We start from the raw sequence: 25091 nt of genomic DNA on the forward strand, positions 1-25091 counted from the left end.
TTTCACTAAATCTAGTATTACGAGATTTTATTACGAGATTGGTGCTCCCAATTCATCACTAATTCGGGTCTGCACTCACACAGCTCTTTCCTCTTATCCATTTCTGAACAGGTATTTTGACTTTCATATTTTATGTTGCGGTGCGTGAATGACTTGTTAGTACGAGTTACCTCCCGTTAACCAATATGTCAGCTTCCATGATTCTCAATGTGACATTTTGTACATAGACATGATTAGGTGAAACCAGTGTCTGGCAACCGGAACGAACTTTATGTCCTTCCGACATCGGGTATGGCCGCTTGCTATCGGAATTATGTCATTAAAAAGGTGAGTGGGTTACTTGGTTTTCCAGTCTACCAAGCTACAATAGGTGGATCATCTGCATGACTGCCGACCCATTCGTTCTCAGCAAAGGGCATGACGGCCTGATTCAGTAATATAGTTGACAACGTATGTCGTTTGGATTGTTTAATATAAGTCCTTATCTGCGTGATAAAACAACACTCTTTCACCAGCTAAGCACATGTTGGCACATTTTCAAGCAACCACAAGTCAGATACCGTAGAAGTTTGTCAAGGTGAAGTATGAATAAAAAATAAATTTGATGTGGAGGCGGATGCAGGAAATTTCCTCAGTCGTGTGAAAACGCCAAATTTAGAAGGGATTTAAATTCCCATAAGTTACATATTAATAAATTAATCCAGGTGATTTTATTCAGTATAATTATTGCCAGACGAGTGCGTGTCTCATTTGTTGATCATGTCTATATCAGATTGTGCAGACTCTCAACATCAAAGGTGCCGGACAAGTTGACCTGCTGAGAGATGCCCGTCAAATCATCAAGCTGTCTCATGCTACCAAGAAATATCGGTACTTAGTCCACATGGTTTGAGAAAACTTATGCATAATGTTGAAATATATGATCAGAGACTTACTACTAAGATATCTATTTTGAAATATATTGAACACCTTTAGAAACAACACACAATTTCACGTGACCCGTACGTTCTCTGTCATAGATCACATGTCACAGACACGGGCAACCAGTTTGTAAGAACCCGTCTGATGCCAAACCATGACCTTCAGATTGTAAGCCTGACAGCTAACACACTCAGCTATGTCCACACTGTTACACAATGTGTAAATTTAGCGAGTCATTCCTGTGACATCACAGAAATGAATGGAAAGAGTTGAATAGATCACATACAATTTCGAAGGTTACACTTGGACGTGGTGTCTCATGATTTTAATCTACGGATGGTTGCTGAATGGCTCTGACGCCATTTGGCACACTCGTCTTATTCCGTAATCTACAAAATACCATCTGGTATGGAATGAGCCGATATGGCCTAAACTGAAAATGGTTGTTAGGGGTCAGACATTGATTTCATGGGGCATACATGAATGACGTGCTTGTATAAAAATCATTAGGGCCTTTTGTGACAGGTGTGGTGATTCTCAGCTGAAGGTGTGCTGATCTTACTGTGTTGTTCAGGTGTAGTGATCCACAGCTGCAAGTGTCAGTGAGGGCAGGTGACAGTGGAAGTCAGCTGGATGCAGAGAGCATTAAAGCAGAACTACAGAGGGTGAGTCAAATCATGATTGTTTTTGTTGATGTTGTTGTTGTATTGGATGTCATTTTATATTTCTGTTACCTATTGCACATGTGCATATGGTGTATAATTGAGGAACCACATCGCTACACAAAACTGACTTGAAGTGTACATGACAATACAAGCATTGGCTGACAGGATAAGTATTTTATAAAACTTTGAAACTACAACAATGTAGTACTGAAACCAGACCAATTGTCTTTATGCAGGAATTAAGGGAAAATGACATGTGATGTAAACCTAAAGGTAGCCTATGAATGTTCATGAATATTTAATTAGTATACCAGTGTATTTGGTCTTCATGACTTAATCATTTTTATAGTATTTTCTGGAGCATATTTTCTATCACACTTATGAAATTTAAAAAATCTTCCCAAAGAAAATGTCTTATAAACTAAACAGTGAGGTTTGCCCAGGTTTTTATCTTTGTTTTGATTACAGGATGCACATTCAGACATTGAAGCAGTGACAACAGACAGGAGAAACTTATACATTAAAGTCAAGAATCATAAGTTTAACCAGGTAAATAGTGTCATAGACTGAATGCATCTACACTGAGTATAAGTCACTGATCACAGTGTAGTGACATTTTTTCCTGCGACAAATTTTACATTATTCCTCTAGTTTGGTTTACAGAACAATGGACCATAGAAATGGAATAACTGGAAAAATGTGAATAAGAATTCTTTCTATTTTCGATTACATATTTAACTTTGCACTGGTTTTGTGGCTCCCATGGCAACAGAGATCTGGCAATACTGTCACTTTTACTGTCATTTTCATGGGTAAAGATACATTGTCATAATCCTGGATGTGACAATTAATCATGGCATATACATGTACTTATCATTATTGTGGCAAGTGTTACGTTATAGGATATTTATATAGCACACATATGCAGGCAACTAGTGCTTGCTCAAAACGCTGACATGTATTTCCCTTGATCATTGGGTGTCAGTATCAACCATTGGTTCATTGTATTATCAGTCTCAAATCCCTGGGAAGTATACAACTCTTGCTGCCTCTTGGCGCAACAAGTTATTTGTAGCTGTCTCATTCTATCAAGGTACCCATTCAGAGCTGGGTGGACTGGGACACATAGTCACAGTACTTTGTACAAGTTTACTGCACGTTGCTGTACCCGCAACTAGGTGTATGCACGTATTCATGTTGCCACCATCTGGCCATATACCAACGAATGTGTGGGTTCATTTAAGTACACAGGATTGTGTATTGTACACTAGGGGTTGTGACCTTACGGAAAGAGTGTGCACGTAATGTGGACTCCAAGGTTTTTACACCCAGTCAGAGGTGGGCTTAATTGCGACTGCTCAACCTCACTGGATCACTAGCCTGGCTCTTTAGCCAGCTCGCCCACCGCACCCCATACTTGTAATTGTTGTGGCATATTCTTATGATTATTAGGTCAAGCTGCTCAGATTTCAGATTAGATTTTCCTCACTCTTTTTAAAGACAGTTTAAGTATCTGGTCATGCAATATGCAAATTATTTTGTAGCATAAATATGGTACTGTCATCGCTGCTACAGAGGGTCTGGTCATATCTATTCCTCCTCCGAGTCATATCAAAACACTTTTAAGACAGCATCTTTTAGAGATAATCTTGATGTTGGTATGAAGTAATTACTTTCAAATCTTTCAGCACATCCTCAGGACAATTCAGCATCAGAAAGAGCTGTATGGTTACAAATCTGAAGATGATCTCTGCGCAGTCACAGGAGAGCATGTGGTTGTGGAGTACAGGTGAGAGTCTTTGAAGCACTCAGACCATCACACATTGAAGTGTTTCTTTCATCAGCTTTTGTGTATTGAGCCTTTTCATTCAAATATTGAAGTTGACATTTGTTTAGAAAATATTTTAGAAATAGCCGAGGACATGGGATTTTTGAGTGAGTGAGTGAATTTAGTTTTATGCTGCACTCAGCATTATTCCAGCTATATGGTGGCGTTCTTAAAATAAATGAGCCTTTACCAGACAATCCAGTTATCAACAGCATGTGCATATTTTCAGTTCACCCAACATAGCAAAACCATTCCACACTGGACATCTGCGGTCCACCATCATTGGAAACTTCGTCTCCAACCTGTTTGAAGCTGTGGGACATAAGGTCACTCGCCTCAACTACCTCGGCGACTGGGGAACTCAGTTTGGTAACTATGGCAACCAGTCATATTTTTTAAATGGTAATCTAAAGAATCAAAAAGTCAGATATCCTCAAGTAGGGTGCAGATACCCAAAAAAATATGGGACCGTTCATGATTTATGGCTCAGTGATTATGATTTTAAGGGAGCAGTCACCCATTTCGTTCTGTGAGTACACATGTACTAGTGACGGTCAGCACTTTTTTACATAACAGAATTAACAAAGTATGCTTAAAAGTTATTGGAAAGGGAAGGAGGGTCATTGATTTTGTACATGCTTCAACATAATAATGTCATCATTCTCTGTAGATGTCTGTGCTTATTTCTTCCTGACAGGCCTATTGTTGACTGGTTACCATAGATACGGAGATGCACACAAGTTGTCTGTAGACCCTCTGCTTCATTTGTTTGAGGTGAGAATAGTGTTAAACACATACACTGTTAATTGTCATTGATGAAGACCAGTGGCAGTCGTTTACAAGGAGGATCATGTAATTGTTTGAACAGGAATATTGCTGAATACAGGGTTAAACAAAAGAATTAACATCTCAAACAGTCATACTATAGCCATTATATTGGTCCTGCTCACTAATTTGGTTGATGCCTGCCATTGTCTTCCTATTTCATAGATTGATGCTTACCCTGTTAATCCCTCTATTGTCTGGTCTAGCATCGATTATTTATAGACTGTTGCAATCCAGCTGGAATATAGCTATGCAACATAGTGCAAAATTTTATATAACGAAGAGAGTAAAGTACTGTCCTCATGCTTTAATTATAATAGTTAGGACAAAACTATACTGTATTACAAAACGCATTGGGATAGAGCGAACTGTATTTCTTTTCTAAGATGCCAGATTAAATACCTTCTAATGATAATTACAATTAATCTAAGACAGAAAACAAACAATCGTGTCTGTGACCTAAATTGAGAATCATCACACAGGGCTAACTGACTCTCTGTTCCTTTGACGTGTCTGCCGCCCTACAGTGAGACTAACATGACCAGACATAACATATGATAATGATGGTTTACGTTCGGGTTAAATATGTTCTCCAAATTATTTTAATTACATCTGAGATTCATGTAAACCATATGGGGCAATATGAAAATCGCTTTTCTACTACCAATGTAAGTTTGAATCAGTACATACAGATGAACTTGACTAGTCAAGCATCATTCCACAAGTGCTTTGTGGGAATGAAAACACTGCAAACATTACCATGTCACTGGAAAATTGTGAGTGGAAATATGAAATGTTTTATCTGTCGGAAAACATAAATGTAATGTTTCCACCAATGATGTTAGCTGAGAGACGCAACTGAAAACCAAGAAACAGGATGAAGTAGTTTACTGTAGCAGGCTGTACGAGCCAATAGCAGCTGACATGCACCGTGATCTCGGTTTCATCGTGACATAATGCAAAAGTGTTTGATTGTGAAGGGGCAGACTGGAATGGCGTAAACATAGCATAACATCTTCTGATAGTGTACAGTCAGCGTCATTGATCTTTCACCGAGGCATCTTAGAAAGGCTGTTACAAGAAGTCTGTATGTTTATTTCAGGTATACGTCAAGATAAATCGTGATGTTGAAACAGAGGCAGCCAAGGGCAATAAAGACACATATGGAGAGGCCTTGGAAACGTTCTCTCGTCTAGAGACAGGTGGTACACCTCTCCATATTTCACTTTTGTATCAAAGCATAGGATGTTTATGCCTTCTTTTGAGTAGTATATAATTATCAATCAGTTTGATCACTGCAGTCAAAGATATTTGCCTAGATTTTGAAAGGTCTCTGAGCGCTAAGATAGTCATAAGTGCCATATAATAACATTGTCTTAAAACATATTGGCCCTGTGCATTAATTTTGTAGTGCCATGAGCCTCAATCTGAATCTGAAAAGAGGTCTTAAGACATCAGGAAATTGCTTAGGCATACAGAAGGTGAAAAGAATTGCAAGAAAGTATCACTGTGATCTACACTGTGTTCCAGGTGATGTAGATGTGGTCAACATGTGGAAGGAGTTCCGACAAATCAGTCTGGACGAATACAACAAGATATATCAGGTCATTACATCATTGTCCTTTGGAAAGTTTCATTCTGACCTTTCTTCTAGCTGTATGTATGTTAAGCCATGGTAGAGTTATCTCCCTTCTTATTCCAAACAATGTCAGCAAGGTGTGAAAAATAATCAAAACATAATGCAAAAGACTTGTATATTTGGTCCATTATCTCTGAACTCACTAAGTTCATTAATAGAAGACAAAATATGACAGGATGAAGGTAGAATTTTGGGACATGACCCTGATAATTCTCTGTTGACCTTGATAGAGGCTTGGGATACGATTCAGTGAAACTCACACTGAGTCCATGTATGACGAGGCCACCAAGTCCCTGATGAACAGTCTCACTGATGCTGGCATATTACACACAGAGTAAGTAAATCACTAGATGATAGAAGTACATACTGAACACCGCTAACATGACCATATTTGGTATGATAGTGTGTAGTATCTCATACTGTTACGGGGTAGTGGGGTAGTCAAGTGTGCTAAAATATTTGCTTATCACGCTGAAGACCTGGGTTCGATTCCCTACATGGGTACAATGCTTGAAGTCCATTTTAGATGTCCCCTGCCATGATATTGCTGGAATATTGCTAAAGCGGCATGACACTAACTCACTCATATTGTTATGATATGTATATATTCTGGAATCATGACTTATCATAGCCTTGGTTTTAGTCTGATCCGAATGACACAATGCTAAGAATCGCAAGTTACGTTCATTCCCAGTTTGATCTTAGTGAAATACAAAATGAGATGTTTTTCAGCATCCCCCATGTTACTGCTGACTGAAGCATCTATCTGACTAAACTTTCAGTTTCGTCTTCTTAGTCTCAAACATATGTACTGTCCTGTTAATAGTTCAGAATTGAGAAGCACCCGTTTTTCATTATACATCCACTGGTTTTCCAGACCTGATTCAACTTACAATAAATATCAGATGTTAGTGGCTGTTGAATTATTCAAGTGGATACTATTTCAGCGATTCTGGGGTTGGGTATGTGGAAATACCCACTGAGAAGAACGAAGAGATGGAGAAGGTGAAACTAGTCAAGAGTGATGGCAGCAGTCTGTATCTATCCAGGTAAGTGAACGTCTTCATCTCACAGTACAGGCAAATTGTTGTAACCATAGATCATGTGCAGTCAGTTTGGTTGGTCAAAATATATATGTTGTTTCTGATTCTGATTTTTTTTATTTTAAGCTCTTTTCTGTGACATCATCTGTCTGAAGTCAACTATAATATCTCTTTGATTTATGAGATATCATCTATATGTCAACTGTAATATCAGCTGCCTGATGTCAGCTGGAATATCATCTGTCTGATGGCAACAAATATCATCTGTCTGATATCAACTGGGATATCATGTGTCTGATGCCAAATGGATCAGATGTCAAATGTGATAACACCTGTCAACTGTAATATCTGTCCGTCAGCTGTGATAACATCTGTGTGATGTTTTAACTGTGATATCTGATGTCACTGGTGATATCATCTGTTCAGTGTTAACTGTGATATCATCTGTCTGATATCAACTGGGATATCATCTGATGTCAAATACAATATCGCCTATGTCAACTGTAATATCATCTGCCTCATGTCAACTGTTATATCATCTGCCTGATATCAGATGTTCTTAAATCTGTACAGGGACATAGCTGCAGCAGTTGACAGGTTCAACAAGTACAAGTTTGATAGGATGCATTATGTGGTAAGCCATACAACACCATAAGATGTATAGGTGCACTGGGTCTTCCGCTCTTGACACTCTGTGTAGTTTTTTCCACATATCTGACGAAAGTTTTAACATAATAACATAATAAATGTCTCATCAAGATTTATTTATAATAAGAATAATTTAGAATAAGATATGCTATGGCATGTTGTATCTGTATGCTGTACTTACAATGATTTTTATCTAAAGTTTTGAAGTTGATTGCTTGAACTATAGGCCTGTGGCCTTTCAGTGTATTTGAATAAAGTTGGTATTTAAATAATACAGTTTACAGAAATCAGAACATAGTCTGGAAATGGGTTTCATAGTTCTGTTCAAAGTTTTAAGATAGTCAACATCATTTTTATCAAGTTTTAATTTGCACAAAATTCTGAAGAGTTGCTTTTAAAACACTACCAAAAAAATTTTTTCCTAAGAATTAGTTCAAAGTAATCAATAAAATCATTTTTCATCGTTGCATCCACCTCGATAAAAGATCCATCAATATCGACTGGATCATGATTTGCAGGTGGATCACAGTCAGAGAAACCACTTCTTGCAACTACAGAGTGTCCTTGACGTTCTGGGTCACAAATGGAGCCAGCAGTCACACTTCCACATCCCATTTGGTCGTGTGGAAGGGATGAGTACTCGACGTGGGGAGGTCGTGTTCCTGCGTGACCTCCTAGATGAGGCGAAGGGTCGGATGAGGCAAACGCTGATGGACAAAGACAGTAGGTCCTATACATGGTGTCTGGTGTGTATAAAATGGCATCAATATTCAAGCTGCATGGGGACGATAGGGTAGTCTAGTGGTTGAAGTGTTCGTTCATCACACTGAAGACCCAGGTTAAATTCCCCACATGGGTACAAGCCTATTTCTGATGTCCCTGCCAGTGATATTGCTGCAATGTTGTTGAAAAGAGCATAAAACATAACAAAAGGTGCATGAGATATCCCAGTTAGCTGATCAGGATTGCATGCCATAGAAGGATCTGATATGATCAGATCTGATAAACACTACTTATATTTTGATGCGAATATTTTTGTCATCCATTGTACACCAAAAGCTGTAAGTACAATATCCTGGTAGAATGTTGAGTAGTGTGGACATCAAATGGCATTGTGCCATATTTGCATTCCCGATGCCTTAATACAGTGGAAGCTGCCAAAACGAACATCTGTCCAAGTTGTCAATACCGACAAAAAATCTAAGTCCCGTCTGTGGTTTGTACATTTATCATCAGCTCTACAATCCGGTCTGTTTATTTCTTCAGTCCCATTGAGTGCCAGTTTAGACAGCTTCCTCTGTAGTTGACTTCATTGGTCAAGCTCTCGTAACTTTTCTCGTAGCATTTGTACCTCCTTTGTTACAGTATAGGCGGAAAGTTACGAGATCATAGGCTTACAAGAGTTTTGTGAAACAGGGCCCTGGAATATATAGAATCAGTGGTTTGCCATGAAAGATGGTACTTGATGTTACCCTGCCTGGTGATTGGCAACTAGAACAGTTACTATTTGGCCTATTCATGGACATACATGTTAAACTGTATTATGCAGTGTATGTCATCAATCAAGACAGATACAAGACAGTTACCCTACATTTCCATTCAAATTGTTAGCTAAAAGGGCATTAATTTTGTAAATGACATTACACCTATATTATCTCACTTCACCTCATCTTACCTGTCCACGATATTTGTGCCATCTCATGAAAGGAGGCATAACTCGCTTACCTTCTAATAAATCAAAGTTTCAGCTCCAATATTCCTTACATGTACTCCACCCATGAAGGTCCGGGGTAGAATAGGCCTTCAGCAATCCATGGTTGCCATAACAGACAACTAAGCTTGCCATAAGAGGCGACTAACGAGATCGATTGATCAGGCTTGCTGACTTGACTGACACATGTCATCGGTTCCCATTTGCACAGATAAATGCTCATGCTGTTGATCACTGGGTTGATCCAGACTTGATTATTTACAAGCTGCCACCATATAGCTGGAATATTGTTGAGTGTGGCATAAAACTAAACTCACTCACTCACTTACATTACTCATTTTGTCTAGCAACTCGAGATGACATTGATGTGGAACAGGTCGCTGATGCACTCGGGATCACCTCCATTATTGTCCAGGACCTGAAGGAGAGAAGGACTAGCAACTACAAGTTCAGCTGGGAGCGCATGCTCAACTTTAAGTCAGACTCGGGGGTCTTTCTACAATATTGCCATGCCAGACTGTGCAGGTCTGTGAACAATGGCACCTGATAGTATGTGTCTTTGAGGGGTGGCAGTGTAGCTTTGTGGTTAAGTCAGACTCGGGTGTCTTTCTGCAATATTGCCATGCCAGACTGTGCAGGTCTGTGAACAATGGCACCTGATAGTATGTGTCTTTGAGGGTGACAGAGTAGCTTTGTGGTTAAGTCAGACTCGGGTGTCTTTCTACAATATTGCCATGCCAGACTGTGCAGGTCTGTGAACACTGGCACCTGATAGTATGTGTCTTTGAGGGGTGGCAGTGTAGCTTTGTAGTTAAGTCAGACTTAGGGGTCTTTCTGTAGCAATGGAACAATGGAAGCTGGCCCTAGTGGCTAATGTGCTAACCAGAATCCATAGTTAGCCTCAATACATAAACTTTAAAGTCATAAATCCAAAATGAGCTGTTGATTGTAAATGTATTTAATCAGTAGTGTCAATGAAATTGGTAAATCTCTGGTAAATATGGAAACAAGTTGATTTTCTCATAAGTAGCTTGACATCATCTTTTTGATGCAAATTCACGCTAGTCAGAGGGGTACACAAAAATGTGACCCTTACTGTCAGTTGTCGAACTTTCACTTGTGTTGAAGCTTTGGTGGCAGAGTGGGTTAGAGGGCTGAGTGTGTGTGCTGGAGATAAGATGCCTGACTGACTGTGGGTTTGAGTCCCACATAGGACTCAACCTTACAAAGGAACTAGAATCTGTTCTTTCTTCCTGAGACCCGTGAAGGTCCCGTGGTAGAATAGGCCTTCAGCAACCCATGTTTGCCGTAAAAGGTGACCGTGCTTGTCGTAAGAGGCGACTAACAGGATCGGAGGGTCAGACTCGCTGACTTGGTTAACATATGTCATCGGTTCCCAATTGCGCAGATCGATGCTCATGTTGTTGATCACTGGATTGTCTGGTCCAGACTCGATTATTTACAGACCTCCGCCATATAGCTGGAATATTGCTGAGTGCAGTGTAAAACTAAACTCACTCACTCACTCTTTCTTCTTGATGTGTAATCCCAGGCATAACATGTTACCATTTTTACCCTTATTTCAATTTGTGTGTCAGCATACAGAGATCATTCAGTGACAGTGATGCTGATGTTGGAGATGGTCAACAGCTGTGTGAAGATGCTGCATGTAGACTCATCCTACATCTTGCTAGGTCAGTAACAGGTTCTTCCGACTGCAGAAGGTGCATCTGATCAACAGCTCTCATTTTAAAATATTTCACTTTTTATATTTGGCACTGCACGTGTTGAAATCGACAGAAATTATAATTTTATCTTTTTCGTTTAAACCTATTTCATTCCCATGATCACCCTTCCCTACAGATTTACATGTAAACACATTTGTAATTTGTAGAGAGAAATTGAATAATGTTTAAACATTATTCATTACTCAACTTTGTACTTCCTGTTAAAGATCAGCAGTTTAATGAGATCGATAACAAAGGTTGATTTCTGTGTAATAAGTAATTTCTGTTACATTTGTTTTTGTGTTCCAGTTATCCAGATGTTGTACAAGAATCACTCCAAAGTCTTGAGCCATACCATATTGTCCAGCATCTCTTTAGATTAGGGTAGGTAGTGAAGTTGAACAGTATTATTTTATTTAGTTATTCTGCGTACAATTATTCAACAAAGCTGTATAAAATCTAAGGAAACAACAGATTCACTTAAAGATAATTCTTTTCCGTGTAATCTTGGGCTGTGCAGAGTTGCATGCTGTCCTTATGTTCAAATGAAGATGTTACATTGCCTTTTGGCCTAATTTCACTAAAAATTTGGTAACTTGGAACTGTGATTTGTGTTCTTTGAAGGAATGCGTAATTAAACATGTATTGTGGCAAAATTTTAAAGGAAATTACCCTTGAAATGGAAGCCCAGTGAAGGCTAAACTGTTCCTGCTTTCCATTCATCAGGCATATGATCAACACAGCGTACAAGCACCTACCAGTCAAAGGGCAAGATGATGCCACTGCACAGGTTTGAACAATGTCCATGTTTGAAAAATACCAACAGCATTAGGCCTCAACATTTGTTTTACTTGGGATTTCACTTTCTTAGTAAAGTACAAATTCTAGTACTTTTTTGGTTGAGTCCTATCAGGGATTCGAACCCACACCCTCAGAGTCAGGCACCTAATCGCCAGCACACAAAGTTAGTCGCCTAGCCCACTCACCCACCACGACTTCTACTCAACCAACTACTTTGGGACGCAACCAAAAATTGGTACTTTACCAAGAAAGTGAAATCCCAAATAAGACATGTTGCATTTGACCACTTTCTAAATGGCATTGTGTCATCATAGCATTGGGCCTGTGTAGCTCTGGGATAGAGCAAGTCCTCAGCAACCCATGCTTGTCATAAGAGGTGACAAACTTGATTTGGCTTGCTGACTTGGTTGACGCATCATTTTCCAATTGCAAAGATTGATGCCAATGCTTTTGACCAGTCTAGTAGTGAGTGAGTGAGTGAGTTTAGTTTTACACCGCACTCAGCAATATTCCAGCTATATGGCGGAGGTCTGTAAATAATCGGGTCTGGACCAGACAATCCAGTGATGAACATGAGCATCGATCTGCGCAACTGGGAACCGATGACCTGTGTCAACCAAGTCAGCGAGTCTGACCACCCGATCCCCTTGGTCGCCTTTTGTGACAGGCATGGGCTGCATGGTGTTCTATTCTACTCCGGGACCTTCATGGGTAGGGTTGTCTAGTAAGGAATCGATTATTTGCTGACCGCTGCTTGGAATAATGCAGAGTGTTGCATTAAAACTAAACTCATTTGTGCTGTATATTTGTCAAACCATGAGAGGGACTTTTTATGACAGTTTTATTCCCTTTCATTACATTGTTTTCTTGTAGGTTCCATTCTATTTAACATGCTAAGCCGAACTTGACTGCTCTTGTCAACTATGTATCAGACTGTGATTGTGACCAAGTCACACCCATGCAGCTTAACATATTTGTCTTAATATATTGCAGGCACGACTCGCCCTGTTTGACTGTAGTCGCCAGACTCTCTCTAATGGCCTCAAGCTCCTGGGAATCACCCCATTACAGAAAATGTAACATACTGTTATAAACAAACAATAAAATCATACACATTTCGTACGTTTAGCCGATTGTGTGTAAGGCAATGAGTCTCCTGACAGATGACATCATAATCCATCAACTCTTTGGTCATGAGGTCATGGTGTCTCAACTCGGATCCATAGTTCGAATCAGATCTGATTATAATCATTACAATTACAAAGGTTATTTTTTTCCAGCACAATCGCGTCTCTTATTATGTTTGATTACCTTCATGGACACAATGTGTGAAGTCTATTTCTGTTGTCCCTTGTGATATTACTAGTTTGATCAGCTTGACCCGATCAAGTAAATACTAATGCATTGTAAAACCATGTCACAAGTGATAAACGAGTGGACTGACTGCTGTGCCTAAGTTGAAAAATTGGAAAGTGGCTACTGGGACAGAAATAAGGCATTTGAACATGAAATGGAAAAAGTGATAATAGAACTGGGTGTAGAGCATGATAGCGCAAGTGAATCGGACTCTGAACATAACCGTCATCTATACGTTGTGAAGTTAGTAAACTAGATTGCATATGACTGTATAAAAATTCGGTTAAAACATGAAATGATTTGGGTTTTTTTCAAAAAGCATTGTTTTCCAGAACAAGTTCTGTAACGATTCAATGTGTATGATTCACACGAACACAACATCAATTACATTCTCTGCTCCCCTATTTAATGAAGTTAACCTGACCTGCTGATTGTGTCATCTGACCTCCTGGGTCATACCCATGGCGAGTAGCTCAGGTGAAGTTGAACAAGCTGTATAGCATCATAAATCTAACTTACATCTTATTATCAATTATCACTGTTGTGACAAGAATGGATTTTTAAACAAAACCCCAGTCTTTGCGTATAGAAAAAGTCATTCTTTCAAATCATAAACTAATATCATACATAAAAGACTTTATTCTTTTTCTTGTACATAAAATGTCAGTGATGAAATAAAAAAAATGATCATGATCGATTTATGACGTTCTTCACTGATCCATGTGAAGACAAGGTCCAGAGAGTCATCCTCCCCCTCACTTTCTCCTCCAAGTCTATTTACAACACATGTGGCACGACCACATCGACAACGGCAGATACACACATCACACTCAACGTCTCCCTCGGGGTGGCCCTCCTCGCCCCCTTCCACGTCCACCTCGTCCACGCCCACGACCTCGGCCACCTCGACCCATTGAAGCTGGAAAGAAGAAAGTAAAGTTAACAAAAAGATAGGTCATCAATATCACCTTGGTTCCTTTTTCCGAAGTCAACCACAACATTCATGTCCTGAAAACACATACAAAATTTAGTTCCCTACTATGATAGTTACTGAGAAACTCTGTTCCCATTGGGGATATCAGAAATGCAGGACAAAGGTCATAACTCTACCAAAATTCATGTTTTCAGTTTTCGAACATTATCAAGGCATGTATGTCCTGAAAACACTAACCAAATTTCCCCATCAGATTCTTTGAGAAAATCTGTCCTCATCTTGCACGGATGGAGCTCAAACCCATACCACCTTCACTTGGTAGTGGGGGATAATAAATCGGTCAAGTAATTACTCAAGTAATCATCTGTTATTTGATGTATAACTGAGAATTCCAACCCATGGAAGTAACCTGCTAATAACAGTGTGAAGCCTCCAAGCAAGTGACTAATATTATGAACAAAATTCTATGCCCCAAAAGGGACAGTTACATTTTTGCTAATTAGAAGAAAACGGAAATATTCACACGACAGTGACTGTATATAATCCAGTGTGGACCAAACAATCCAGTTAATGACATTGTGAGCATTGATATCAACAATGACAGGCAATGTACGTCAGCTATCACTTGACCTCAAAAGTTCTCTCCTTCAAAAAGGCTGGAGCACTCAAGACCAATGCGTGCCCAGGTGAACACAACCATGTATACATTGTATACACCTGGAAGTTGTTTTTATAAGTGACATCAATGTCACTATTAACCTTTTAACACTAAGAGGGTAAGATTCTTTATGGAAAACAACTTCTTTATTACATATGATGCGACGTTTTGGTATGGATCCTTATACCGTTGTCAAGCTTATATGGTATAAGGATCCATACTGAAACATGGCATCATATGTAATAAAGAAGCTGTTATCCATAAAGAATCTCACCCTCTTATCACTCACCAGCTTCTAATAAAGCCAATCAAACAAATCACTTTTAACACTAGTTTGGATTTTATCTTCCCAAGAAATCTAAGAATGAACTTTGAGAGCACAGTGATCCATTTACGAGGATAATATGATGCACTTAAATATTTGTGTTCATTTGGCACAGCATAAATAATCACGTACTCATAATAACACCACACAACAAGTCTAGTCCTTAAATAATCACGTCTACATCAAACAAGCAAGTGATCAACAGCAACAATCAATACAAGTGTGATGTTGTGCTTACCTTTGCCATCCCTCTTCTTGTTGATTCTGGCCTTGGGTGTGTCATCTATAAGGAGTGTGTCAAGAGGCAAACTGTCAGGGAGGATGAAGTAACGGATGTTGTTACCACGAATACTGAGAGAGTCTATCTGTACTGGGTCCTTGTTCTTCACTGTCATTTTGACAGCCTTTAAATGTGTGTTCATGCTAACATCTACACCTGCAAATGAACACAACATATACATTACTTACTATGTTACTATTGTGCATAAAAAAAAAAACACTTCCTGTTCACCTGTACTTTTCACATATTCACTTTTCACAACAGATGGACCAGGCAAAAATCGTCTATGATATGTTTAGAGTCACGATAAATTAATTAACAATAACAAAGTCAAAACACTTTGCTGTTTATGGGTGACAACTTCTACATTTAAATTATTGTATACATTATGATGTGGCATGTTGGTAGAGAATCTCATACACTTTGTCAATCAAGACACCCTTTGTCCCATATAGGTCTTATTTGGGTCAGAAACAAATGTTTTTTTCTTAAATGCCAAGTTATCCAGCGTAAGGTATAAGAAAGTTATGTCTACACTTCTACTGGTGCATTGGTAATCCTCTACAGTTGTCATGAGTCCCATGTCCACTGATACACTGATACATGTGTGAGTACACACACTCTCTCCTGCACATATCCTGGCGTCAATATCTCCTGCAAAGTATGAACTTAAAGGGGCACTGATGCGGAGCGAATAATGTTTCTCGCCAACGGTCTAATTACGAAATCAAACCGCAAATTGGTCAGCGCCCGCGCCTTCGACCGTGACGGACAAAGGAACTGGGCTCCTGTCCATATTAGCAGAATTTCTTCACCTAAACAGTCGGGAGGCCGGATGCCCATCATATGCCATTTCTTTAAAAATATCCATGGTATTCCTTGTTTGATCGTAACCAAATATCCCAGCAGTGTAGTTCTTTTCGGATGCTTGGATGGTATAGTTACTGATCCAATTTGATCCTATTTCAGTGTTTTTAACCTGATATTTAAGCATGTTACATGAAAATATGATGTCTACAGGCACGTAGCCATTTGTTTCAGTACGGAAGATTGCAAAGCTTTATATTTAGGTAATTCTGAGTGTTGGTTCAGCTGTGATAGCAAATATCTTACGAAAATTTTGGTAGCTATGGTAGCTACAATGGTTTATTATTTATGATAATAAAAACACATAGTTGATTTATTTGAATTCGTAAACAAAAAACGATGACTTTGCCTTTGGTAGAGAAATCTGAACATTTTCTTACGTAAAAAACCCTTATTTCACCTATTTACCCAAGTACACAGCAAATGCCCATGTGTATTCCTTATGTAACGAAATTCCGTTGGTATCCTCAAAACAGTTTCGGCCCAATAGTGTTTTCAGGCTGCATGCGACACAGAGATTACATCTTCCTTGCTGTAACTCGCGTTTGATGGTGTAAACCTACACGTGTTATTTGTCATCATTCTCTTTATGGTCAATTCATGAATTTATAACAGGTATAATTAGTAGTAACACAACTTCGGTTACTCAACAAAGGTTCCCATTTGGCATTTCTCCTGTCTTTAGTAAATACATTATAAATTAAGGTCTGTAATGGCAAATGTATTGTATGTTATGTAATATGTGCATGTAAGTGATGCAAGAGGGTTTATCAACTAAGTTACAAAAACAAACATCGATCAAAGGATTAACCGATAACTCACTGATTGATTAATTACTTTTATCTTTTAGCGGATTTGTCAAAAGGCAGTGTGTGTAGATGACTACACCCTGTCGTAAAGTGTAAGTGCAAAAACAACATCCTCCCTTCAAAGAATTAACCACCCTTGCGTTGATTGATTGATTGCTCATTATTGGTTAACTAAATTACTTAGAATAGTGGACATCATACAATTAGTTGCCAGGTGTGCTATCTTGGGAGACCAATCAGAGGTTTATCTGGTTTTCACCAACGAAAGACGTGAAACGATGTGTTACTTTTTCGCAAATGAGACAGTTGTAAGACACGCGACACAGAGCAGGATTACTTACCAGCTGCAGATGAATGGAATACGATTTCTTTTACGTGGATATTGATGGATACATTCCTGAACAAGGTAGTAGCCTGACATCGTTGCTATAAAATTAGTCTGTTTTACATTCATTTTTTTGCATTTTGTTTTAATTTATTTGTTGTAGCATTCAGCAGAATCTGTATGACAGAACAAAACACACTAGATCGCGTATGTGTGTGAAATAGGATCCACATTGGCATTCTATACAATGTATAAATGTTGCTGTTATGTTAGAAATTTACTATGAGTATAAGCAGATCGTGTGTTCTTTTATTAATTTTCAGAATCATACAAGTATGACAATAAACTAACTAGGGTTATGAGACAAAATATAGAGACGTTTTCCGTCCTAATAGTTTTTTACCATTTCTGCCACGGGCAGATGATTAACCTTCAAAGTGTTTCATTTGTTTTCATAATACATTTGGAATGAAGTAAAAATGACTTCACCTCAGTTGATCTGTCTATAATTAAACTATCAATTGCGCTCACGGACTGCGCAGCAGACGTCACGAACCAGTCACGAATTCTGGGATATCATCCGGGTACTCACGGGAGAAAAACAATAACAAAAGTTTACACCAGTCCACGGAAATTGCTCCGCATCAGTGCCCCTTTGATAACTTCAATTTCTCAAAATAAACATGAATTTATTGGCATATTCACCTGTAATTGTTCCATGCACCTGTGTACCATTCTTCAGCTCAACTGTCACTGTCTCGTGACTCAGCTTCATTAAGAATCTGAAAAAGAAATCATTCCCTTAAATGCAGATTAGCAAAGATTCAAATAGTTAAAACTTGGTACAGTTTGCACACTTATCTTAATCTCATACTGAGTTACGTCACAAACAAACGTCAAGGTCTTATGTTTAAATGTAATATCGTAATCTATATATAGTATAAATATGCAGACGTCGTTGAGCTCCTGACTACAATAATCAGTATAAATGCATTAATAATAATGTTACCTCAGTTTAGTCCTATATGCTGGGTACATCTTTGTTTTAAACATTAATTGATCACAATTAATGAACGATCGTTCACAGAACTCACATCTGTGAAATGCGTAAGTACATCCAGGAACTGTTTAATGGCAGAATATAAATACACACATTCACAGAGTTCAACTGTTTCGCCTCGAATTCGAACCACTATCCATGTATCAGTTTGAACAGCGAGTAAAACAATGTTGACATGGAAGCCGGCTTCAGTCTGACCATAAAATTACGCAATATATCGAGTCTAACACAAAAATTATGAAAACAGTAACATGATTAACAATTCCTTTATCGATATGGAATACATTCGGGCGATAACTTACCTTACAAGCTTCATGATTGAATGGATTACACAGTCCCTATAAACATTAACAATGGCGGGTAAACGACACACAGACGCTCTCTCAAGCTCTCGGCATGGCGTTTCACGAGATATTGTTGGTAAGCGAGTCCCCTCTCTCTGCGAGGAGCTTTGAATAATTTTACCTCCGAGTGGAAGAGCAGCGTTATTTGTTCGCAAGCATGAGAACTAATTATTTTCAAAAGACTATAAGAGGTGGAACTGCCCCGAAAAATATACATCCTTCTGCTGTTATTGTGGTGATTTTGATTCATTGAATTAAACAACATTCAATAGATAAAGTGTAATAGTTCCGTCAAAAACTAAATTTATAATGCAATCTGTAAGGTCCAACCAGAAACCATATAATGGAATATGGTCACTGGTCGAGCAGATTATATAAATGTATGTGTGTATGTGATTATGTAAGTTATAACTATGTACGAAGTTATTATGAAAGATATAATTGTTTGTTCTTTTTGGGGTTTTTTCTGGCACCAGAACATACCCTTTGAAAGTATAGGGTTTTTAAGTTTTCCTATCATTGTGTGAAATATAGCCCGTCCGACCGACCGAGACAGACTAGATGTCTGACGGACGGTCTGAATTCACAACTAGCCAGCCCAATGGTCTGGTGAAAACATTGGATAACATGTTCTATACATCTGAGTAATATTGTCTGGTCTGGGACTTCAGGATGCGCACGAACGACGACAAGACGTGCTCTTAGAAAACTCTGACCCTGCCCGCTCATGTTTTTCAATCCAAACAATCCAATCCTATGAAGAACTTTCAAATGAAAATATCATTGGACACCATATTACAAGACTGCGGGGAAAAAGTTCATTCCGTTCCCACATTAGTCTGTTGTACAGACCCTGAGGTAAATATATCCAAGAAATCCCACGCAAGTCTAGAAAATGTGGCAAGTCTAGATTTACTTAGCTTCCGAAAATGAAGAAAGTCTCAGGGCTCTATTTCATTATATATTTTTTTTCTCTATGAACGTTTTTCAGTAAAATATGTTCATTTTTTAGTACTCCGATCACTGCCATTAACCAAAAGTGAGAAGCGACATTCTGTCAGAACATCTGGCATGTTGTGATTGTTTTTCATACTAATATGGACCCCGTGCAACCCATCACCGGTATATTGTGACTCTCTGTCATGTGACAAAATAATGCACTTTTGTTTGTCTCTTTTACAGATGTTGATTCTTCCTTCCTTTTCCGTTACGTGACAAAGAAAATTATACTTTTGTTGGTTCCCTTTACAAAAAGTGACCCTTCCTTTCGTGTGGGTAGATACTACAGCTGTTTTCCATGACCTTCGGTGACTCTAGTGGCATTAGACATTGTTGGTCTTACTTGCATTACCTATTTTTGTCTTTGAGCAGGTATAAATTTTACAGCTATTTCGTGAACGACCTTGAACACACTATGTGTGTCAAAAATTTAATCTTAGTATCCACTATGTTATATAAGAATTTCACGTGTCGTTTGAGCAGTGCTTACCTGCACGCATCTGGGTAAGCCCTACCTGCTGAATATATCCTGTATTATGATTAAAGTGACTTGCTGCTTTGACCTATGTACTTAAACACTGCATAAGCAACGCTCAATTTTTCCCTATACCTTTCGTAAGCTTCCATTTACTTAACTCACCGTGATTAGACATTCCAAAAGTTAGAAGTTACATGCCATCAGAGCACCCGAGAAACACATTATTATGTCAAATAATAATAGTCAAAATTACTTTAATTTAAACTGTGGATCAAGATTCCGTCAGATTATCCATTCGCGCCTCAGGCTTAGTTGCAGCGATATAAACGCACATACATATCAGCGATTTTTATCTTCAAATCTTGTTCTCATCAAAGTTATTGATATCAAATCAATAACTTTACGGCCACTCTAACGGCTCTGCTAACGATAATCACGAACTATTAGAATCTATCCATTCTTTCATTGTACTCTCAGGCAGATTTGTGTTGTAATAGTAAAAACGAAATTGCACTTCCGACACTAATGATGTTAACGTTATAGGTGGCTATGTTATCAACTTTTGATTTTTACATTTTTTCAGAAAGCCATTGTTAGTTGTTTGATATTAACATGCTTTTATCTAAGTTATTTGTATCCCGGAGCGGTATTCACATAAGCAACATACTGCGTGTTTACAATCCGATTCCTCTTCTGGAAATAAATATGTATGACGTGTTATGATTGTTATATGACACAAATTTGGCCCCTGTGTGACAAGATAATGTCACTGCGTAGCACCGGTGATAAAGGAAAATGTCCCTTTCTGTTCATTTACACCACAGAACTTATGCCATATCTTTTTAGTAGATAGTGATTTATTCATTGGTAAACTCGTCATCTGCCATATATACGTTATTATGGTTTAATAACAGACCCCCGTGTCATTGCGAGGATTAAATATTCAAAAAAGAAAAGAATATATAAAATTTGAGATGACCCCCGACTTGGAAACGCTTTACAGTACAATATATAGAGGATACTAAACGACCTTCCGTGTAATACCATTTTTTGAAACGAGTTAATGATTTGGTATCAGACGAGCGAAAGCGAGTTTGATACTTAATCTTTAACGAGTTTAATGAAAATGGTATTCCACGGAAGCGAGTTTAGTATTCTGTTTATTACTCGCCAACATAAATTGACAGAAACTGCGGCGAAATTGCCTATAGTGCGAGGACTCTCAGCTTTCAAGTCAAGCAAGGTCTAGTAAAATCGCGACATCAACATTAGCATTGTGACGTCATAACTTTGAACCATTTTGACGTCATACGTCAAGCGGTATTACACTAGTGTAATATTGAAGTGAAAATATTACACTGCTGTATCTTCAACGGGCGAGTAATAATATCTTGGAAAAAAAAAACTGATAGTTTAATTTTGCATTCCATATTGCAAAACACTTTTAAAAAAACGATTAAGAATTTCTAAGTTTACTTCTTAATCACGAAGCTGCAACTGTTTTACAGCTTCGCGGCATTCACGTTGTAGTCGGCATTTCATTTTGTTTTTGTTTTTTTGGCTTTAGAAAGATGATTTGAAACAGCACTCTTACGAGTGTGACCAGGAATGGCATTATACTCTACAAAATATCATTTCGTTGGATAGTCAGTCTTTCGAAATAAGTAAATTTCGCGGCAGAAAATTGGCATATTCTGCAGGTATTCTGCATGGACGTGTGTTTTCTGCTGACCAGACGTTTTTATTCTGAAATCAAAAGGTGATTTCTGCGATTTATTCGCAATCGCGGAATTGCCGTACCCAGGAGGGACTGACGTACGCACACACATACACACCCACAAATCGTGCGGATTCACAAAATCAAAATATTATACAGGAGCAGATGTACATATTCACTGTCATGTAGACGAGAACTATTATGAATTCCGTGTGATGCATACTTTACATGTGCATCTTGCCATAGTATATTCCAGCTGATAAATGGATCTGCATTAACGATATTGTAAGTCAAAAGCCGTCCACATGAGTACAATGTGTGAAGTCCCCGCCGCGATAGTGCTCGAATACTGAGGTAAAATTTAACTCGTTCACTCAAGTCAAAATCTAAAAATATATAAAAAAAATTTCTTGATACTTTATAGGTATGCTGTAAATATTGGAGCCTAGTGAAGACTACACACCTCTTCCAGTAATCATTCGATTTGTCTTAATTGTATGATGCCTTCAGTAAAGATCCGGATTAGAATTGATCTTCATCAAACTATGTTTGTCGTAAGAGACAAATAACAGGATCGAGTGGTTCTTGGATTCTAATGACGCATGTCATCGTATCCTATTTACGTAGATCGATGTTTATGTTGTCAATCACTGTATTGCCTGGTGCAGACTCATATGCTTACAGACAGTCGCCAAATAGCCGGAACATTGCTACGTGCGGCGTTAAACAACAAACAACAAACAAAAAATTCATGACATGGTACCTCACCAGTTAAATGTGATTCCTTAGGTGAATGGACGAGTGGAGTTTAAATGGTGACAAGATTAACGTAATTGTAGGACCTAGTTTCACGAAGCGATCATGAAGCTACTGCTACAAATCAAAATGTCTCTGTGCAAGTTGACCCGGTGTGACCGTACCTTGACCCATTTTTTGTTTGTTTATTTGTTTGCTTGTACCTGCTGTTGACGCCGAGACCCGTGAAGGTCACGGGGTAGAAAAGGCCTTCAGCAACCCATGCTTGCCATAAAATGCGACTATGCTTATCGTAAGATGCCACTAACGGGATCGGATGGTTAGGCTCGCTGACTTGGTTGACACATGTCATCGGTTCCCAGTTGCGCAGATCGATGCTCATGTTGTTGGTCACTGGATTGTCTGGTCCAGACTTGATTATTTACACACTGCTACCATATAGCTGGAATATTGCTGAGTGCGGTGTAAAACTAAACTCACTCAAACACTGTTGACGCCGTACGCATCACTTTTCCCATGATAATGGCAGTTGGTAAAATAGCCAGTCTGGCCTTTGCAATCCTGTGCTTGACATCATGGTTAATGACAAGATGTATCAAGAGAATGGTGGAGACTGACCACACAATCCCCTTAATCGCCTCTTGCGTTCCAGCTCCAATGGGATCGGTGGGGTAGCCTAGTGGTTAAGCGTTTGCTTGTCACGCCGACAGCCCGGGTTCCATTCCCCACGTGGGTATATGTGTGAAGCCCATTTCTGGTTTGCCCCGCCGTGATATTGGTGGAATAGTGCCAAAAACGGCGTTAAACTAAATTCATTCACTCACCCACGCCAGCTCCCATAGGAGTTTCACAACCCAGGGGAGGCAACTCTGGAAAACCTGACACTTCAAGATGACAGCTGTATGCTTAATCACGTCTGTCATGACGAAGAAATTATCTCTTTCAAAATACACGCATCAGAACCTCACCGCACGTACAGATGCATGCCCCATTTCACCAATTAATGGATATATATTTTGGGTCGAAGGCCTGATACTGAGATAACAGTCCTGTTCTGTTTTGTTGTCTCCTGCATGCACATGTTTTGTAATATGTTCAAAAACCTTTGAAATATAACATTAACTGAAGTTTCACTCAAAACTCACTCTGTCATAATCTTGTTGGATCAACTCATTGTAATACATACTTAACTTATTTCACAAGAAAATACTTCGAAGTTTCGCGACTACAAACCACCAGTTTAATGACACAATTATTCTGGAGGTCTTGCCATGTGCTCAGTAGGCACTGTCAAGATGGCGACTGAAGCACTTGTAAAATCGTCGGAAACACTACCACGTATCGTTCTTGAAATCCCGCACCAAATGTCATTACAAACAGGTTTGATATCACCATTTCGTGACAGTTACACTGATCTATTTAAAAAATATAGTCAAATGAAGATACTTTGGCCTCGAAACGATTTTCGGGGGTGGTGTACAAACATTGAGTTTGAAATAGGATCTTTACCGCCAGATGTCGTCTATCGATATACCACAAACAACAGTCCAGTGTATTAATGTTCTAATGACAACCATTGGGTTTTAGAACCAAAGAGAGCTGTTATTGGGCAGCAGCCTGCAAATAATCGAGTCTGGACCAGAAAACGCAGTGACTGATATCATGAGCAATGATAGGCAGAGGCAGTTTTGTAATGAAATTAATGGGCACACTGGCTGCCGGTGTGTGTTCTGAATCTTCCACAAGCACGCACACACACACACACACACACACACACATATATATATATATATATATATATATATATATATATATATATATATATATATATATATATATATATATATATATATATATATATATATATATATATATATATATATATATTAACTGGTGACTTAGGGTCAACTGTATAAAAATACTAGTTTCACGGTACTTATCATTTTCAGTCTCCCCGAAACACCTCTCATAAAACTCCGTTTTGTCAAGTATGTGTTTGATAAAACAGTAGTCTATATTGAGACAGCTGTACATGAGTGAATATGGATTTCGGTAGATTTCAAATTCTTCATCAATGTCACGGGACACCAGAAATGGGCTTCCCGCATTGTACCCAAGTGGAGAATCGAACCCGCCCTTCGACGTGATGAGCGAACGCTTTAACCACCACCCCAGACGTTACACGATGTTAAGAGACAATTGCATGGCAGGTCGAAAACTCGATACTTCGCTAAGCTTGTATGTACCCGAGGACAGATTCCAGCACCGAAATCCGACAGTCTGTGGAAAATTACAATCACAACCAACAACAATGAACATGCACACTGTCAAGAACCAAATTTAACATTCAGTGTTTTTAAAAACATCGACTGCTT

At 38.7% G+C, this 25091-nt stretch overlaps 2 protein-coding genes across 2 annotated transcripts; one reads left to right on the plus strand and one right to left on the minus strand.

Moving 5' to 3' along the window:
* The first annotated feature begins 149 nt into the window (after positions 1 to 149).
* LOC137258465 (probable arginine--tRNA ligase, mitochondrial) lies at positions 150 to 12926 on the plus strand. The gene is made up of 18 exons (XM_067796150.1): positions 150 to 327; positions 773 to 870; positions 1496 to 1586; positions 2055 to 2135; positions 3275 to 3375; positions 3644 to 3783; positions 4112 to 4188; positions 5342 to 5441; positions 5770 to 5843; positions 6109 to 6212; positions 6826 to 6927; positions 7495 to 7555; positions 8088 to 8292; positions 9628 to 9805; positions 10879 to 10974; positions 11317 to 11391; positions 11734 to 11797; positions 12802 to 12926. Exons 1-18 carry the CDS (start codon positions 292 to 294, stop codon positions 12886 to 12888), a joined length of 1770 nt encoding a protein of 589 aa, XP_067652251.1. The 5' UTR covers positions 150 to 291; the 3' UTR covers positions 12889 to 12926.
* Positions 12927 to 13785: 859 nt separating this feature from the next.
* On the minus strand, positions 13786 to 18869 carry LOC137258471 (small nuclear ribonucleoprotein Sm D1-like). Its single transcript, XM_067796157.1, has 4 exons — positions 18725 to 18869; positions 18068 to 18144; positions 15320 to 15517; positions 13786 to 14083 (listed from the first exon to the last, which is right to left on the minus strand). The coding sequence occupies exons 1-4, from the start codon at positions 18736 to 18738 to the stop codon at positions 13995 to 13997; spliced, it is 378 nt and encodes a 125-aa protein (XP_067652258.1). The 5' UTR covers positions 18739 to 18869; the 3' UTR covers positions 13786 to 13994.
* Positions 18870 to 25091: the final 6222 nt, after the last annotated feature.

The sequence above is a fragment of the Haliotis asinina genome, chromosome 12, assembly GCF_037392515.1.
Source record: "Haliotis asinina isolate JCU_RB_2024 chromosome 12, JCU_Hal_asi_v2, whole genome shotgun sequence".
Taxonomy (NCBI): Eukaryota; Metazoa; Mollusca; class Gastropoda; order Lepetellida; family Haliotidae; genus Haliotis; species Haliotis asinina.

Excerpts from the sequence above, each read along its gene's own strand:
- LOC137258465 (XM_067796150.1), top strand. The coding sequence starts at position 292 with ATGGCCGCTTGCTATCGGAATTATGTCATTAAAAAG. Across the intron at positions 5,844-6,108 it reads AATACAACAAGATATATCAG|AGGCTTGGGATACGATTCAG; the intron begins GTCATTACATCA and ends TGACCTTGATAG. Across the intron at positions 11,798-12,801 it reads AAGATGATGCCACTGCACAG|GCACGACTCGCCCTGTTTGA; the intron begins GTTTGAACAATG and ends AATATATTGCAG.
- LOC137258471 (XM_067796157.1), bottom strand. Across the intron at positions 15,518-18,067 it reads GGTGCATGGAACAATTACAG|GTGTAGATGTTAGCATGAAC; the intron begins GTGAATATGCCA and ends GTTCATTTGCAG. Across the intron at positions 14,084-15,319 it reads CAAGAAGAGGGATGGCAAAG|CTTCAATGGGTCGAGGTGGC; the intron begins GTAAGCACAACA and ends TCTTCTTTCCAG.